The 25000-nt window shown below is 34.8% G+C and overlaps 1 protein-coding gene across 1 annotated transcript in view; it reads left to right on the top strand.

Moving 5' to 3' along the window:
- Positions 1-25000, top strand: part of fnbp1a (formin binding protein 1a) — a 57943-nt gene that overhangs the window by 20457 nt on the left and 12486 nt on the right. Inside the window, 5 exon segments of the mRNA XM_053325868.1 lie at positions 2283-2429; positions 2898-3074; positions 3508-3690; positions 4455-4469; positions 7197-7306. Of these exon segments, the coding sequence (XP_053181843.1) occupies positions 2283-2429; positions 2898-3074; positions 3508-3690; positions 4455-4469; positions 7197-7306 (632 nt within the window).

Here is a 25000-nt window from a genome sequence, read left to right as displayed (position 1 = left end):
AACATCCACCAGCTCCATGAGGTCATGATGGAGGAGTGGAAGTTGTCTAACATCCACCAGCTCCGTGATGGAGGAGTGGAAGGTGTCTAACATCCACCAGCTCCATGATGGAGGAGTGGAAGGTGTCTAACATCCACCATCTCCATGAGGTCCTGATGGAGGAGTGGAAGGTGTCTAACATCCACCAGCTCCATGAGGTCCTGATGGAGGAGTGGAAGGTGTCTAACATCCACCAGCTCCATGATGGAGGAGTGGAAGGTGTCTAACATCCACCAGCTCCATGATGGAGGAGTGGAAGGTGTCTAACATCCACCAGCTCCATGAGGTCATGATGGAGGAGTGGAAGGTGTCTAACATCCACCAGCTCCATGAGGTCCTGATGGAGGAGTGGAAGGTGTCTAACATCCACCAGCTCCATGATGGAGGAGTGGAAGGTGTCTAACATCCACCAGCTCCATGAGGTCATGATGGAGGAGTGGAAGGTGTCTAACATCCACCAGCTCCATGAGGTCCTGATGGAGGAGTGGAAGGTGTCTAACATCCACCAGCTCCGTGATGGAGGAGTGGAAGGTGTCTAACATCCACCAGCTCCATGATGGAGGAGTGGAAGGTGTCTAACATCCACCAGCTCCATGATGGAGGAGTGGAAGGTGTCTAACATCCACCAGCTCCATGATGTCATGATGGAGGAGTGGAAGGTGTCTAACATCCACCAGCTCCATGATGTCATGATGGAGGAGTGGAAGGTGTCTAACATCCACCAGCTCCATGATGTCATGATGGAGGAGTGGGAGGTGTCTAACATCCACCAGCTCCATGATGGAGGAGTGGAAGGTGTCTAACATCCACCAGCTCCATGATGGAGGAGTGGAAGGTGTCTAACATCCACCAGCTCCATGATGGAGGAGTGGAAGGTGTCTAACATCCACCATCTCCATGAGGTCCTGATGGAGGAGTGGAAGGTGTCTAACATCCACCAGCTCCATGAGGTCCTGATGGAGGAGTGGAAGGTGTCTAACATCCACCAGCTCCATGATGGAGGAGTGGAAGGTGTCTAACATCCACCATCTCCATGAGGTCCTGATGGAGGAGTGGAAGGTGTCTAACATCCACCAGCTCCATGAGGTCCTGATGGAGGAGTGGAAGGTGTCTAACATCCACCAGCTCCATGATGGAGGAGTGGAAGGTGTCTAACATCCACCAGCTCCATGATGGAGGAGTGGAAGGTGTCTAACATCCACCAGCTCCATGAGGTCATGATGGAGGAGTGGAAGGTGTCTAACATCCACCAGCTCCATGAGGTCCTGATGGAGGAGTGGAAGGTGTCTAACATCCACCAGCTCCATGATGGAGGAGTGGAAGGTGTCTAACATCCACCAGCTCCATGAGGTCCTGATGGAGGAGTGGAAGGTGTCTAACATCCACCAGCTCCGTGATGGAGGAGTGGAAGGTGTCTAACATCCACCAGCTCCATGATGGAGGAGTGGAAGGTGTCTAACATCCACCAGCTCCATGATGGAGGAGTGGAAGGTGTCTAACATCCACCAGCTCCATGATGGAGGAGTGGAAGGTGTCTAACATCCACCAGCTCCATGATGGAGGAGTGGAAGGTGTCTAACATCCACCAGCTCCGTGATGGAGGAGTGGAAGGTGTCTAACATCCACCAGCTCCATGATGTCATGATGGAGGAGTGGAAGGTGTCTAACATCCACCAGCTCCATGATGTCATGATGGAGGAGTGGGAGGTGTCTAACATCCACCAGCTCCATGATGTCATGATGGAGGAGTGGAAGGTGTCTAACATCCACCAGCTCCATGATGGAGGAGTGGAAGGTGTCTAACATCCACCAGCTCCATGATGGAGGAGTGGAAGGTGTCTAACATCCACCAGCTCCGTGATGGAGGAGTGGAAGGTGTCTAACATCCACCAGCTCTATGATGGAGGAGTGGAAGGTGTCTAACATCCACCAGCTCCATGATGTCATGATGGAGGAGTGGGAGGTGTCTAACATCCACCAGCTCCATGATGTCATGATGGAGGAGTGGGAGGTGTCTAACATCCACCAGCTCCATGATGTCATGATGGAGGAGTGGAAGGTGTCTAACATCCACCAGCTCCAGAGAGAGGGTATATAACTGGTACCAGAGAGACTGTTACTGTTCTATCATGTAGAATATAAATATAATAAAATGTTACCAGTTATATACCAGCTGTGTGTGTGTGTGTGTGTGTGTGTGTGTGTGTGTGTGTGTGTGTGTGTGTGTGTGTGTGTGTGTGCAGCGTATCCAGGACATGGAGGAACGGCGTATCGAGAGGATCGGAGATGCGATGCGATGTTCTGCGGAGGCCGAGAGGAAGTTCCTTCCTGTCGTCGGTCGCTGTTTAGACGCCATGATGGACGCAGCAGAGAGCATCCAGCCGAGGATGGTGAGAACCTAGAACACAGAACCTAGAACACAGAACACGCTGCAGAACACGCTGCAGAACACGCTACAGAACACGCTGCAGAACACGCTACAGAACACGCTGCAGAACACAGAACACGCTACAGAACACGCTGCAGAACACGCTACAGAACACGCTGCAGAACACGCTACAGAACACGCTACAGAACACAGAACACGCTACAGAACACACTTTGTTAAATGGGTGTGTGTGTGTGTATGTGTGTGTGTGTGTGTGTGGGTATGTGTGTGTGTGTGTCTGTGTGTGTGTGTGTGTGTGTATGTGTGTGTGTGTGTGTGTGTGTGTGTGTGTGTATGTGTGTGTGTGTGTGTGTGTGTGTCTGTGTGTGTGTATGTGTGTGTGTGTGTGTGTATGTGTATGTGTGTGTGTGTATGTGTGTGTGTGTGTGTGTGTGTGTGTGTGTGTGTGTGTGTGTGTGTGTGTGTGCAGGACACCCTCCAGGTGGTGGAGGTGTATAAGTCGGGCTTCGACCCCCCCGGTGACGTAGAGTTTGAGGACTACAGCGCCGCCATGAGGCGAAGCATCTCTGAGTCCAGTTACCTTGACAACCGCACCGAGGGGCGGAGACACAGCCGCAAGCTGTGGCCCTTCATCCGTAAGAACAAGGTACACACACACACACACACACACACACACACACACACACACACACACACACACACACACATATACATACACACACACACACACACACACACACACACACACACTCACACACACACACACACACATACACACACACACACACACACACACACACATACACACACACACACACACACACACACACACACACCATACACACACCATACACACACACACACACACACACACACATACACACACACACACACACACACACACACACACACACACACACCATACACACACCATACACACACACACATACACACACACACACACACACACACACACACACACACACCATACACACACACATACACACACATTCACACACACACACACACAGATTTATTGATCATTAGTTCGATGACCTTTGACCTCTCTCTCTCTCCAGCTGTTGACCCTTCTGTCGTCTCCACGGCAACCCCCTCCTCCCCCCCCCACCTCTCCCTCACCTGGGGGAATGGCTCAGTCCCCGCCCCCAGCGTCCAGAGAGCCAATCACACAGCGGCTCAATGACCTCATGACGTCTGGATCCAGAACCAGGAAGCAGTGTCTCCGCAGCCTGAAGAGAGGGGTACACACAACTACACACTATACACAACTACACACTATACACAACTACACACTATACACAACTACACACTACACAACTACACACACTACACACAACTACACACACTACACGCTACTCAACTACACACTACAGACACTACACAGGAAGCAGTGTCTCCGCAGCCTGAAGAGAGGGGTACACACAACTACACACACTACACAACTACACACTACACACAACTACACACTATACACACACTATACACAACTACACACTACACAACTACACAACTACACACACTACACACACTACACGCTACACAACTACACACTACACACACTACACACACTATACACACTATACACAACTACACACACTACACAACTACACACACAACTACACACTACACACACTACACACAACTACACACACTATACAACTACACACTACACACACTACACAACTACACACAAGTACACACACTACACACTACTACACACTACACAAGTACACACACTACACACTACACACTACTACACACAACTACACACTATACACAACTACACACTACACAACTACACACAACTACACACTACACACACTACACACTACTACACGCACTACACACACTACACACACTACGCACTACACACACTACACACTACTACACACACTACTCACACTACACAACTACACACAGAAAATACACATCCCTAACCCTAACCCTCTTGTTGCCATGGTAACCTTAAACTGTTTTTCTTTCATGCTCCGCTCTGATGGATCAGCTGTCACTCAAACTGGTCAGTACCACAACACGCATGACGTCACATGACCCTGTGTAGAACATACATGACCCTGTGTAGAACATACATGACGTCACATGACGCTGTGTAGAACATACATGACGTCACATGACGCTGTGTAGAACATACATGACGTCACATGACACTGTGTAGAACATACATGATGTCACATGACCCTGTGTAGAACATACATGATGTCACATGACCCTGTGTAGAACATACATGACGCTGTGTAGAGCATACATGACCCTGTGTAGAACATACATGACCCTGTGTAGAACATACATGACGTCACATGACGCTGTGTAGAACATACATGACGCTGTGTAGAACATACATGACGTCACATGACCCTGTGTAGAACATACATGACGCTGTGTAGAACATACATGACGTCACATGACCCTGTGTAGAACATACATGATGTCACATGACCCTGTGTAGAACATACATGAAGTCACATGACCCTGTGTAGAACATACATGACGTCACATGACCCTGTGTAGAACATACATGACCCTGTGTAGAACATACATGACGTCACATGACCCTGTGTAGAACATACATGATGCTGTGTAGAACATACATGACGTCACATGACCCTGTGTAGAACATACATGACGTCACATGACCCTGTGTAGAACATACATGACGTCACATGACCCTGTGTAGAACATACATGACCCTGTGTAGAACATACATGACGTCACATGACCCTGTGTAGAACATACATGATGCTGTGTAGAACATACATGACGTCACATGACCCTGTGTAGAACATACATGATGTCACATGACCCTGTGTAGAACATACATGACCCTGTGTAGAACATACATGACGTCACATGACCCTGTGTAGAACATACATGACGTCACATGACCCTGTGTAGAACATACATGACCCTGTGTAGAACATACGTGACCCTGTGTAGAACATACATGACCCTGTGTAGAACATACATGACCCTGTGTAGAACATACATGACCCTGTGTAGAACATACATGACCCTGTGTAGAACATACATGATGTCACATGACCCTGTGTAGAACATACATGATGTCACATGACCCTGTGTAGAACATACATGACCCTGTGTAGAACATACATGACCCTGTGTAGAACATACATGACCCTGTGTAGAACATACATGATGTCACATGACCCTGTGTAGAACATACATGACCCTGTGTAGAACATACATGATGTCACATGACCCTGTGTAGAACATACATGACCCTGTGTAGAACATACGTGACCCTGTGTAGAACATACATGATGTCACATGACGCTGTGTAGAACATACATGATGCTGTGTAGAACATACGTGACCCTGTATAGAACATACATGATGTCACATGACCCTGTGTAGAACATACATGACGCTGTGTAGAACATACATGACCCTGTGTAGAACATACATGATGTCACATGACCCTGTGTAGAACATACATGACGTCACATGACGCTGTGTAGAACATACATGACCCTGTGTAGAACATACATGACCCTGTGTAGAACATACATGACGTCACATGACGCTGTGTAGAACATACATGACGTCACATGACCCTGTGTAGAACATACATGATGCTGTGTAGAACATACGTGACCCTGTATAGAACATACATGATGTCACATGACCCTGTGTAGAACATACATGACGTCACATGACGCTGTGTAGAACATACGTGACCCTGTGTAGAACATACATGACCCTGTGTAGAACATACATGATGTCACATGACGCTGTGTAGAACATACATGACGTCACATGACCCTGTGTAGAACATACATGACGTCACATGACACTGTGTAGAACATACGTGACCCTGTGTAGAACATACATGAAGTCACATGACCCTGTGTAGAACATACATGACGTCACATGACACTGTGTAGAACATACATGATGTCACATGACGCTGTGTAGAACATACATGATGCTGTGTAGAACATACATGACCCTGTGTAGAACATACATGACGTCACATGACGCTGTGTAGAACATACGTGACCCTGTATAGAACATACATGATGTCACATGACCCTGTGTAGAACATACATGACGCTGTGTAGAACATACATGACCCTGTGTAGAACATACATGATGTCACATGACCCTGTGTAGAACATACATGACGTCACATGACGCTGTGTAGAACATACATGACCCTGTGTAGAACATACATGACCCTGTGTAGAACATACATGATGTCACATGACGCTGTGTAGAACATACATGATGCTGTGTAGAACATACATGACGTCACATGACACTGTGTAGAACATACGTGACCCTGTGTAGAACATACATGAAGTCACATGACCCTGTGTAGAACATACATGACGTCACATGACACTGTGTAGAACATACATGATGTCACATGACGCTGTGTAGAACATACATGATGCTGTGTAGAACATACATGATGTCACATGACGCTGTGTAGAACATACATGATGTCACATGACCCTGTGTAGAACATACATGATGCTGTGTAGAACATACATGATGTCACATGACGCTGTGTAGAACATACATGATGCTGTGTAGAACATACATGACGTCACATGACGCTGTGTAGAACATACATGATGTCACATGACGCTGTGTAGAACATACATGACGCTGTGTAGAACATACATGACGCTATGTAGAACATACATGACCCTGTGTAGAACATACATGACGCTATGTGGAACATACGTGTGTTGGTTCTCAGGGATCCGGTCCTGCAGACTGCAGCCATCTTCCTCCAGAACAACGACGCAAGAAACTTCAAACCAGAATCAACAACATCAACCAAGAGATCCAGAGAGAGAGAGAGCAGAGGTACAACATACATGTAACATACATGTAACATACATGTAACTACAGTACATACATGTAACTACAGTACATACATGTAACTACAGTACATACATGTAACATACATGTAACTACAGTACATACATGTAACTACAGTACATACATGTAACTACAGTACATACATGTAACTACAGTACATACATGTAACATACATGTAACTACAGTACATACATGTAACTACAGTACATACATGTAACATACATGTAACTACAGTACATACATGTAACTACAGTACATACATGTAACATACATGTAACATACATGTAACTACAGTACATACATGTAACTACAGTATATACATGTAACTACAGTACATACATGTAACTACAATACATACATGTAACTACAGTACATACATGTAACATACATGTAACATACATGTAACTACAGTACATACATGTAACTACAGTACATACATGTAACTACAGTATATACATGTAACTACAGTACATACATGTAACTACAGTACATACATGTAACATACATGTAACTACAGTATATACATGTAACTACAGTACAACATGTAACTACAGTACATACATGTAACATACATGTAACTACAGTACATACATGTAACTACAGTACAACATGTAACTACAGTACATACATGTAACTACAGTACATACATGTAACTACAGTATATACATGTAACTACAGTACATACATGTAACTACAGTACATACATGTAACTATAGTACATACATGTAACTACAGTACATACATGTAACATACATGTAACTACAGTACATACATGTAACATACATGTAACTACAGTACATACATGTAACTACAGTATATACATGTATGTTACATGTATATACTGTAGTTACATGTAACTACAGTATATACATGTAACATACATGTAACTACAGTACATACATGTAACTACAGTACAACATGTAACTACAGTACATACATGTAACTACAGTACATACATGTAACTACAGTACATACATGTAACTACAGTATATACATGTAACTACAGTACATACATGTAACTACAGTACATACATGTAACTATAGTACATACATGTAACTACAGTACATACATGTAACATACATGTAACTACAGTACATACATGTAACTACAGTATATACATGTAACATACATGTAACTACAGTACATACATGTAACTACAGTACATACATGTAACTACAGTACATACATGTAACATACATGTAACTACAGTATATACATGTAACTACAGTACATACATGTAACTACAGTATATACATGTAACATACATGTAACTACAGTATATACATGTAACTACAGTACATACATGTAACTACAGTACATACATGTAACTACAGTATATACATGTAACTACAGTACATACATGTAACATACATGTAACTACAGTACATACATGTAACTACAGTATATACATGTAACTACAGTATATACATGTAACTACAGTACATACATGTAACTACAGTATATACATGTAACATACATGTAACTACAGTACATACATGTAACTACAGTACATACATGTAACTACAGTACATACATGTAACTACAGTATATACATGTAACTACGGTATATACATGTAACTACAGTACATACATGTAACTACAGTATATACATGTAACTACGGTATATACATGTAACTACAGTATATACATGTAACTACAGTACATACATGTAACATACATGTAACTACAGTACATACATGTAACTACAGTATATACATGTAACTACAGTACATACATGTAACATACATGTAACTACAGTACATACATGTAACTACAGTACATACATGTAACTACAGTATATACATGTAACTACAGTACATACATGTAACTATAGTATATACATGTAACATACATGTAACTACAGTATATACATGTAACTACAGTACATACATGTAACTACAGTATATACATGTAACTACAGTACATACATGTAACTACAGTACATACATGTAACTATAGTATATACATGTAACATACATGTAACTACAGTACATACATGTAACTACAGTACATACATGTAACATACATGTAACTACAGTATATAATGTAACTACAGTACATACATGTAACTACAGTACATACATGTAACTACAGTATATACGTGTAACTACAGTATATACATGTAACATACATGTAACTACAGTACATACATGTAACTACAGTATATACATGTAACATACATGTAACTACAGTACATACATGTAACTACAGTATATACGTGTAACTACAGTACATACATGTAACATACATGTAACTACAGTACATACATGTAACTACAGTATATACATGTAACTACAGTACATACATGTAACTACAGTATATACATGTAACTACAGTACATACATGTAACATACATGTAACTACAGTACATACATGTAACTACAGTACATACATGTAACTACAGTATATACATGTAACTACAGTACATACATGTAACTATAGTACATACATGTAACATACATGTAACTACAGTACATACATGTAACTACAGTATATACATGTAACTACAGTATATACATGTAACTACAGTATATACATGTAACTACAGTACATACATGTAACTACAGTATATACATGTAACTACAGTATATACATGTAACTACAGTATATACATGTAACTACAGTATATACATGTAACTACAGTACATACATGTAACATACATGTAACTACAGTACATACATGTAACTACAGTACATACATGTAACTACAGTATATACATGTAACTACAGTACATACATGTAACTACAGTACATACATGTAACTACAGTACATACATGTAACTATAGTACATACATGTAACATACATGTAACTACAGTATATACATGTAACTACAGTACATACATGTAACATACATGTAACTACAGTACATACATGTAACTACAGTATATACATGTAACATACATGTAACTACAGTACATACATGTAACTACAGTACATACATGTAACATACATGTAACTACAGTACATACATGTAACTACAGTACATACATGTAACATACATGTAACTACAGTACATACATGTAACTACAGTACATACATGTAACATACATGTAACTACAGTATATACATGTAACTACAGTATATACATGTAACTACAGTACATACATGTAACATACATGTAACTACAGTACATACATGTAACTACAGTACATACATGTAACTACAGTATATACATGTAACTACAGTACATACATGTAACATACATGTAACTACAGTACATACATGTAACTACAGTACATACATGTAACTACAGTATATACGTGTAACTACAGTACATACATGTAACTACAGTATATACATGTAACATACATGTAACTACAGTACATACATGTAACTACAGTATATACATGTAACATACATGTAACTACAGTATATACATGTAACTACAGTACATACATGTAACTACAGTACATACATGTAACTACAGTACATACATGTAACATACATGTAACTACAGTACATACATGTAACATACATGTAACTACAGTACATACATGTAACTACAGTACATACATGTAACTACAGTATATACATGTAACAACAGTACATACATGTAACATACATGTAACTACAGTACATACATGTAACTACAGTACATACATGTAACTACAGTACATACATGTAACTACAGTACATACATGTAACTACAGTACATACATGTAACTACAGTATATACATGTAACTACAGCACATACATGTAACATACATGTAACTACAGTATATACATGTAACTACAGTATATACATGTAACTACAGTACATACATGTAACATACATGTAACTACAGTACATACATGTAACATACATGTAACTACAGTACATACATGTAACTACAGTATATACATGTAACTACAGTACATACATGTAACTACAGTACATACATGTAACTACAGTACATACATGTAACTACAGTACATACATGTAACATACATGTAACTACAGTACATACATGTAACTACAGTACATACATGTAACTACAGTATATACATGTAACTACAGTACATACATGTAACATACATGTAACTACAGTACATACATGTAACTACAGTACATACATGTAACATACATGTAACTACAGTACATACATGTAACTACAGTACATACATGTAACTACAGTACATACATGTAACTACAGTACATACATGTAACATACATGTAACTACAGTATATACATGTAACTACAGTACATACATGTAACATACATGTAACTACAGTACATACATGTAACTACAGTACATACATGTAACATACATGTAACTACAGTACATACATGTAACATACATGTAACTACAGTACATACATGTAACATACATGTAACTACAGTACATACATGTAACTACAGTACATACATGTAACATACATGTAACTACAGTATATACATGTAACTACAGTACATACATGTAACATACATGTAACTACAGTACATACATGTAACTACAGTACATACATGTAACTACAGTATATACATGTAACATACATGTAACTACAGTACATACATGTAACTACAGTATATACATGTAACATACATGTAACATACATGTAACTACAGTACATACATGTAACTACAGTACATACATGTAACTACAGTATATACATGTAACATACATGTAACTACAGTACATACATGTAACATACATGTAACTACAGTATATACATGTAACTACAGTACATACATGTAACTATAGTACATACATGTAACTACAGTATATACATGTAACTACAGTATATACATGTAACTACAGTACATACATGTAACTACAGTACATACATGTAACTACAGTATATACATGTAACTACAGTACATACATGTAACTACAGTACATACATGTAACTACAGTACATACATGTAACATACATGTAACTACAGTACATACATGTAACTACAGTATATACATGTAACTACAGTACATACATGTAACTACAGTATATACATGTAACTACAGTATATACATGTAACTACAGTATATACATGTAACTACAGTACATACATGTAACTACAGTACATACATGTAACTACAGTATATACATGTAACTACAGTACATACATGTAACATACATGTAACATACATGTAACTACAGTACATACATGTAACTACAGTATATACATGTAACTACAGTACATACATGTAACATACATGTAACTACAGTATATACATGTAACTACAGTATATACATGTAACATACATGTAACTACAGTACATACATGTAACATACATGTAACTACAGTATATACATGTAACTACAGTACATACATGTAACTACAGTACATACATGTAACTACAGTACATACATGTAACATACATGTAACTACAGTATATACATGTAACTACAGTACATACATGTAACTACAGTACATACATGTAACATACATGTAACTACAGTACATACATGTAACATACATGTAACTACAGTACATACATGTAACTACAGTACATACATGTAACATACATGTAACTACAGTATATACATGTAACTACAGTACATACATGTAACTACAGTACATACATGTAACATACATGTAACTACAGTACATACATGTAACATACATGTAACTACAGTATATACATGTAACTACAGTACATACATGTAACATACATGTAACTACAGTACATACATGTAACTATAGTACATACATGTAACTACAGTACATACATGTAACTACAGTACATACATGTAACTACAGTACATACATGTAACATACATGTAACTACAGTACATACATGTAACTACAGTACATACATGTAACTACAGTACATACATGTAACATACATGTAACTACAGTACATACATGTAACTACAGTACATACATGTAACTACAGTACATACATGTAACATACATGTAACTACAGTACATACATGTAACTACAGTACATACATGTAACTACAGTATATACATGTAACTACAGTACATACATGTAACTACAGTACATACATGTAACTACAGTACATACATGTAACATACATGTAACTACAGTACATACATGTAACTACAGTACATACATGTAACTACAGTACATACATGTAACATACATGTAACTACAGTACATACATGTAACTACAGTACATACATGTAACATACATGTAACTACAGTATATACATGTAACTACAGTACATACATGTAACATACATGTAACTACAGTACATACATGTAACTACAGTACATACATGTAACTACAGTACATACATGTAACATACATGTAACTACAGTACATACATGTAACTACAGTACATACATGTAACTACAGTATATACATGTAACATACATGTAACTACAGTACATACATGTAACATACATGTAACTACAGTATATACATGTAACTACAGTACATACATGTAACTATAGTACATACATGTAACTACAGTATATACATGTAACTACAGTATATACATGTAACTACAGTACATACATGTAACTACAGTACATACATGTAACTACAGTATATACATGTAACTACAGTACATACATGTAACTACAGTACATACATGTAACTACAGTATATACATGTAACTACAGTACATACATGTAACTACAGTATATACATGTAACTACAGTATATACATGTAACTACAGTATATACATGTAACTACAGTACATACATGTAACTACAGTATATACATGTAACTACAGTACATACATGTAACATACATGTAACTACAGTATATACATGTAACTACAGTATATACATGTAACATACATGTAACTACAGTACATACATGTAACATACATGTAACTACAGTATATACATGTAACTACAGTACATACATGTAACTACAGTACATACATGTAACTACAGTACATACATGTAACATACATGTAACTACAGTATATACATGTAACTACAGTACATACATGTAACTACAGTACATACATGTAACATACATGTAACTACAGTACATACATGTAACATACATGTAACTACAGTACATACATGTAACTACAGTACATACATGTAACATACATGTAACTACAGTATATACATGTAACTACAGTACATACATGTAACTACAGTACATACATGTAACATACATGTAACTACAGTACATACATGTAACATACATGTAACTACAGTATATACATGTAACTACAGTACATACATGTAACATACATGTAACTACAGTACATACATGTAACTATAGTACATACATGTAACTACAGTACATACATGTAACTACAGTACATACATGTAACTACAGTACATACATGTAACATACATGTAACTACAGTACATACATGTAACTACAGTACATACATGTAACTACAGTACATACATGTAACATACATGTAACTACAGTACATACATGTAACTACAGTACATACATGTAACTACAGTACATACATGTAACATACATGTAACTACAGTACATACATGTAACTACAGTACATACATGTAACTACAGTATATACATGTAACTACAGTACATACATGTAACTACAGTACATACATGTAACTACAGTACATACATGTAACATACATGTAACTACAGTACATACATGTAACTACAGTACATACATGTAACTACAGTACATACATGTAACATACATGTAACTACAGTACATACATGTAACATACATGTAACTACAGTATATACATGTAACTACAGTACATACATGTAACTACAGTACATACATGTAACATACATGTAACTACAGTATATACATGTAACTACAGTACATACATGTAACATACATGTAACTACAGTACATACATGTAACTACAGTACATACATGTAACTACAGTACATACATGTAACTACAGTACATGCATGTAACTACAGTACATACATGTAACTACAGTACATACATGTAACATACATGTAACTACAGTACATACATGTAACTACAGTACATACATGTAACATACATGTAACTACAGTACATACATGTAACTATAGTACATACATGTAACTACAGTACATACATGTAACTACAGTATATACATGTAACTACAGTACATACATGTAACTACAGTATATACATGTAACTACAGTATATACATGTAACTACAGTATATACATGTAACTACAGTACATACATGTAACTACAGTACATACATGTAACTACAGTATATACATGTAACTACAGTACATACATGTAACTACAGTACATACATGTAACTACAGTATATACATGTAACTACAGTATATACATGTAACTACAATACATACATGTAACTACAGTATATACATGTAACTACAGTATATACATGTAACTACAGTATATACATGTAACTACAGTATATACATGTAACATACATGTAACTACAGTACATACATGTAACTACAGTACATACATGTAACTACAGTACATACATGTAACTACAGTATATACATGTAACTACAGTACATACATGTAACTACAGTACATACATGTAACTACAGTACATACATGTAACTACAGTATATACATGTAACTACAGTATATACATGTAACTACAGTATATACATGTAACTACAGTACATACATGTAACTACAGTACATACATGTAACTACAGTATATACATGTAACTACAGTACATACATGTAACTACAGTACATACATGTAACATACATGTAACTACAGTATATACATGTAACTACAGTACATACATGTAACTACAGTACATACATGTAACATACATGTAACTACAGTACATACATGTAACTACAGTACATACATGTAACTACAGTATATACATGTAACTACAGTACATACATGTAACTACAGTACAACATGTAACTACAGTACATACATGTAACTACAGTACATACATGTAACTACAGTACATACATGTAACTACAGTATATACATGTAACTACAGTACATACATGTAACTACAGTACATACATGTAACTATAGTACATACATGTAACTACAGTACATACATGTAACATACATGTAACTACAGTACATACATGTAACTACAGTATATACATGTAACATACATGTAACTACAGTACATACATGTAACTACAGTACATACATGTAACTACAGTACATACATGTAACATACATGTAACTACAGTATATACATGTAACTACAGTACATACATGTAACTACAGTATATACATGTAACATACATGTAACTACAGTATATACATGTAACTACAGTACATACATGTAACTACAGTACATACATGTAACTACAGTATATACATGTAACTACAGTACATACATGTAACATACATGTAACTACAGTACATACATGTAACTACAGTATATACATGTAACTACAGTATATACATGTAACTACAGTACATACATGTAACTACAGTATATACATGTAACATACATGTAACTACAGTACATACATGTAACTACAGTACATACATGTAACTACAGTACATACATGTAACTACAGTATATACATGTAACTACGGTATATACATGTAACTACAGTACATACATGTAACTACAGTATATACATGTAACTACGGTATATACATGTAACTACAGTACATACATGTAACTACAGTATATACATGTAACTACAGTACATACATGTAACATACATGTAACTACAGTACATACATGTAACTACAGTACATACATGTAACTACAGTATATACATGTAACTACAGTACATACATGTAACTACAGTACATACATGTAACTATAGTATATACATGTAACATACATGTAACTACAGTATATACATGTAACTACAGTACATACATGTAACTACAGTATATACATGTAACTACAGTACATACATGTAACTACAGTACATACATGTAACTATAGTATATACATGTAACATACATGTAACTACAGTACATACATGTAACATACATGTAACTACAGTATATAATGTAACTACAGTACATACATGTAACTACAGTACATACATGTAACTACAGTATATACGTGTAACATACATGTAACTACAGTACATACATGTAACTACAGTACATACATGTAACTACAGTATATACATGTAACATACATGTAACTACAGTACATACATGTAACTACAGTACATACATGTAACTACAGTATATACATGTAACATACATGTAACTACAGTACATACATGTAACTACAGTATATACATGTAACATACATGTAACTACAGTACATACATGTAACTACAGTATATACGTGTAACTACAGTACATACATGTAACATACATGTAACTACAGTACATACATGTAACTACAGTATATACATGTAACTACAGTACATACATGTAACTACAGTATATACATGTAACTACAGTACATACATGTAACATACATGTAACTACAGTACATACATGTAACTACAGTACATACATGTAACTACAGTATATACATGTAACTACAGTATATACATGTAACATACATGTAACTACAGTACATACATGTAACATACATGTAACTACAGTATATACATGTAACTACAGTACATACATGTAACATACATGTAACTACAGTACATACATGTAACTACAGTACATACATGTAACATACATGTAACTACAGTATATACATGTAACTACAGTATATACATGTAACTACAGTACATACATGTAACATACATGTAACTACAGTACATACATGTAACTACAGTACATACATGTAACTACAGTACATACATGTAACTACAGTACATACATGTAACTACAGTACATACATGTAACTACAGTATATACGTGTAACTACAGTACATACATGTAACTACAGTATATACATGTAACATACATGTAACTACAGTACATACATGTAACTACAGTATATACATGTAACATACATGTAACTACAGTATATACATGTAACTACAGTACATACATGTAACTACAGTACATACATGTAACTACAGTACATACATGTAACTACAGTACATACATGTAACTACAGTACATACATGTAACATACATGTAACTACAGTACATACATGTAACATACATGTAACTACAGTACATACATGTAACTACAGTACATACATGTAACTACAGTATATACATGTAACTACAGTACATACATGTAACATACATGTAACTACAGTACATACATGTAACTACAGTACATACATGTAACTACAGTACATACATGTAACTACAGTATATACATGTAACTACAGTACATACATGTAACATACATGTAACTACAGTATATACATGTAACTACAGTATATACATGTAACTACAGTACATACATGTAACATACATGTAACTACAGTACATACATGTAACATACATGTAACTACAGTACATACATGTAACTACAGTATATACATGTAACTACAGTACATACATGTAACTACAGTACATACATGTAACATACATGTAACTACAGTACATACATGTAACATACATGTAACTACAGTACATACATGTAACTACAGTACATACATGTAACTACAGTATATACATGTAACTACAGTACATACATGTAACATACATGTAACTACAGTACATACATGTAACTACAGTACATACATGTAACTACAGTACATACATGTAACATACATGTAACTACAGTACATACATGTAACTACAGTACATACATGTAACTACAGTACATACATGTAACTACAGTACATACATGTAACATACATGTAACTACAGTATATACATGTAACTACAGTACATACATGTAACATACATGTAACTACAGTACATACATGTAACTACAGTACATACATGTAACATACATGTAACTACAGTACATACATGTAACATACATGTAACTACAGTACATACATGTAACATACATGTAACTACAGTACATACATGTAACTACAGTACATACATGTAACATACATGTAACTACAGTATATACATGTAACTACAGTACATACATGTAACTACAGTACATACATGTAACATACATGTAACTACAGTACATACATGTAACTACAGTACATACATGTAACTACAGTACATACATGTAACATACATGTAACTACAGTACATACATGTAACTACAGTACATACATGTAACTACAGTATATACATGTAACATACATGTAACTACAGTACATACATGTAACATACATGTAACTACAGTATATACATGTAACTACAGTACATACATGTAACTATAGTACATACATGTAACTACAGTATATACATGTAACTACAGTATATACATGTAACTACAGTACATACATGTAACTACAGTACATACATGTAACTACAGTATATACATGTAACTACAGTACATACATGTAACTACAGTACATACATGTAACTACAGTATATACATGTAACTACAGTACATACATGTAACTACAGTATATACATGTAACTACAGTACATACATGTAACTACAGTACATACATGTAACTACAGTACATACATGTAACATACATGTAACTACAGTATATACATGTAACTACAGTATATACATGTAACATACATGTAACTACAGTACATACATGTAACATACATGTAACTACAGTATATACATGTAACTACAGTACATACATGTAACTACAGTACATACATGTAACTACAGTACATACATGTAACATACATGTAACTACAGTATATACATGTAACTACAGTACATACATGTAACTACAGTACATACATGTAACATACATGTAACTACAGTACATACATGTAACATACATGTAACTACAGTACATACATGTAACTACAGTACATACATGTAACATACATGTAACTACAGTATATACATGTAACTACAGTACATACATGTAACTACAGTACATACATGTAACATACATGTAACTACAGTACATACATGTAACATACATGTAACTACAGTATATACATGTAACTACAGTACATACATGTAACATACATGTAACTACAGTACATACATGTAACTATAGTACATACATGTAACTACAGTACATACATGTAACTACAGTACATACATGTAACTACAGTACATACATGTAACATACATGTAACTACAGTACATACATGTAACTACAGTACATACATGTAACTACAGTACATACATGTAACATACATGTAACTACAGTACATACATGTAACTACAGTACATACATGTAACTACAGTACATACATGTAACATACATGTAACTACAGTACATACATGTAACTACAGTACATACATGTAACTACAGTATATACATGTAACTACAGTACATACATGTAACTACAGTACATACATGTAACTACAGTACATACATGTAACATACATGTAACTACAGTACATACATGTAACTACAGTACATACATGTAACTACAGTACATACATGTAACATACATGTAACTACAGTACATACATGTAACATACATGTAACTACAGTATATACATGTAACTACAGTACATACATGTAACTACAGTACATACATGTAACATACATGTAACTACAGTATATACATGTAACTACAGTACATACATGTAACATACATGTAACTACAGTACATACATGTAACTACAGTACATACATGTAACTACAGTACATACATGTAACTACAGTACATGCATGTAACTACAGTACATACATGTAACTACAGTACATACATGTAACATACATGTAACTACAGTACATACATGTAACTACAGTACATACATGTAACTACAGTACATACATGTAACTACAGTATATACATGTAACTACAGTATATACATGTAACTACAGTACATACATGTAACTATAGTACATACATGTAACTACAGTACATACATGTAACTACAGTATATACATGTAACTACAGTACATACATGTAACTACAGTATATACATGTAACTACAGTATATACATGTAACTACAGTATATACATGTAACTACAGTACATACATGTAACTACAGTATATACATGTAACTACAGTATATACATGTAACTACAGTATATACATGTAACTACAGTACATACATGTAACTACAGTACATACATGTAACTACAGTATATACATGTAACTACAGTATATACATGTAACATACATGTAACTACAGTACATACATGTAACTACAGTACATACATGTAACTACAGTACATACATGTAACTACAGTATATACATGTAACTACAGTACATACATGTAACTACAGTACATACATGTAACATACATGTAACTACAGTATATACATGTAACTACAGTACATACATGTAACTACAGTACATACATGTAACATACATGTAACTACAGTACATACATGTAACTACAGTACATACATGTAACTACAGTATATACATGTAACTACAGTATATACATGTAACTACAGTACATACATGTAACTACAGTACATACATGTAACTACAGTACATACATGTAACATACATGTAACTACAGTACATACATGTAACATACATGTAACTACAGTATATACATGTAACTACAGTACATACATGTAACTACAGTACATACATGTAACTACAGTACATACATGTAACTACAGTACATACATGTAACTATAGTACATACATGTAACTATAGTACATACATGTAACTACAGTACATACATGTAACTACAGTACATACATGTAACATACATGTAACTACAGTACATACATGTAACTACAGTACATACATGTAACTACAGTACATACATGTAACTACAGTATATACATGTAACTACAGTATATACATGTAACTACAGTACATACATGTAACTACAGTACATACATGTAACTACAGTACATACATGTAACTACAGTACATACATGTAACTACAGTACATACATGTAACTACAGTATATACATGTAACTACAGTACATACATGTAACTACAGTACATACATGTAACTACAGTATATACATGTAACTACAGTATATACATGTAACTACAGTACATACATGTAACTACAGTATATACATGTAACTACAGTACATACATGTAACTACAGTACATACATGTAACTATAGTATATACATGTAACTACAGTACATACATGTAACTACAGTACATACATGTAACTACAGTATATACATGTAACTACAGTACATACATGTAACTACAGTACATACATGTAACTACAGTATATACATGTAACTACAGTATATACATGTAACTACAGTACATACATGTAACTACAGTATATACATGTAACTACAGTATATACATGTAACTACAGTACATACATGTAACATACATGTAACTACAGTATATACATGTAACTACAGTACATACATGTAACATACATGTAACTACAGTACATACATGTAACTACAGTACATACATGTAACTACAGTACATACATGTAACTACAGTATATACATGTAACATACATGTAACTACAGTACATACATGTAACATACATGTAACTACAGTACATACATGTAACTACAGTACATACATGTAACTACAGTACATACATGTAACTACAGTACATACATGTAACATACATGTAACTACAGTACATACATGTAACTACAGTACATACATGTAACTACAGTATATACATGTAACTACAGTACATACATGTAACTACAGTACATACATGTAACTACAGTACATACATGTAACATACATGTAACTACAGTATATACATGTAACTACAGTACATACATGTAACTACAGTACATACATGTAACTACAGTATATACATGTAACTACAGTATATACATGTAACATACATGTAACTACAGTATATACATGTAACTACAGTATATACATGTAACATACATGTAACTACAGTACATACATGTAACATACATGTAACTACAGTACATACATGTAACTACAGTACATACATGTAACTACAGTATATACATGTAACATACATGTAACTACAGTACATACATGTAACATACATGTAACTACAGTATATACATGTAACTACAGTACATACATGTAACATACATGTAACTACAGTATATACATGTAACTACAGTATATACATGTAACATACATGTAACTACAGTACATACATGTAACATACATGTAACTACAGTATATACATGTAACTACAGTATATACATGTAACTACAGTATATACATGTAACTACAGTACATACATGTAACTACAGTACATACATGTAACTACAGTACATACATGTAACATACATGTAACTACAGTACATACATGTAACTACAGTATATACATGTAACATACATGTAACTACAGTACATACATGTAACATACATGTAACTACAGTATATACATGTAACTACAGTACATACATGTAACATACATGTAACTACAGTATATACATGTAACTACAGTATATACATGTAACTACAGTACATACATGTAACTATAGTACATACATGTAACTACAGTACATACATGTAACTATAGTATATACATGTAACTACAGTACATACATGTAACTACAGTATATACATGTAACTACAGTATATACATGTAACTACAGTACATACATGTAACTACAGTATATACATGTAACTACAGTACATACATGTAACTACAGTATATACATGTAACTACAGTATATACATGTAACTATAGTATATACATGTAACTACAGTACATACATGTAACATACATGTAACTACAGTATATACATGTAACTACAGTATATACATGTAACATACATGTAACTACAGTATATACATGTAACTACAGTACATACATGTAACATACATGTAACTACAGTACATACATGTAACTACAGTACATACATGTAACTACAGTATATACATGTAACTACAGTATATACATGTAACTACAGTATATACATGTAACTACAGTATATACATGTAACTACAGTATATACATGTAACTACAGTATATACATGTAACTACAGTACATACATGTAACTACAGTACATACATGTAACTACAGTATATACATGTAACTACAGTATATACATGTAACTACAGTACATACATGTAACTACAGTACATACATGTAACTACAGTATATACATGTAACTACAGTATATACATGTAACTACAGTATATACATGTAACTACAGTATATACATGTAACTACAGTACATACATGTAACATACATGTAACTACAGTACATACATGTAACTACAGTATATACATGTAACTACAGTATATACATGTAACTACAGTACATACATGTAACATACATGTAACTACAGTATATACATGTAACTACAGTACATACATGTAACATACATGTAACTACAGTACATACATGTAACTACAGTACATACATGTAACTACAGTACATACATGTAACTACAGTACATACATGTAACATACATGTAACTACAGTACATACATGTAACTACAGTACATACATGTAACTACAGTATATACATGTAACTACAGTACATACATGTAACATACATGTAACTACAGTACATACATGTAACTACAGTACATACATGTAACTACAGTATATACATGTAACATACATGTAACTACAGTATATACATGTAACTACAGTACATACATGTAACTACAGTACATACATGTAACTACAGTATATACATGTAACTACAGTACATACATGTAACATACATGTAACTACAGTACATACATGTAACTACAGTACATACATGTAACATACATGTAACTACAGTACATACATGTAACATACATGTAACTACAGTACATACATGTAACTACAGTACATACATGTAACATACATGTAACTACAGTACATACATGTAACATACATGTAACTACAGTACATACATGTAACATACATGTAACTACAGTACATACATGTAACTACAGTACATACATGTAACTACAGTACATACATGTAACTACAGTACATACATGTAACTACAGTATATACATGTAACATACATGTAACTACAGTATATACATGTAACTACAGTACATACATGTAACTACAGTACATACATGTAACTACAGTATA

This window comes from Scomber japonicus, chromosome 9 (assembly GCF_027409825.1).
Source record: "Scomber japonicus isolate fScoJap1 chromosome 9, fScoJap1.pri, whole genome shotgun sequence".
Classification (NCBI taxonomy): domain Eukaryota; kingdom Metazoa; phylum Chordata; class Actinopteri; order Scombriformes; family Scombridae; genus Scomber; species Scomber japonicus.
Note: the sequence above shows the minus strand (reverse complement) of the source record. Positions and strands in the feature narration are given on the sequence as shown.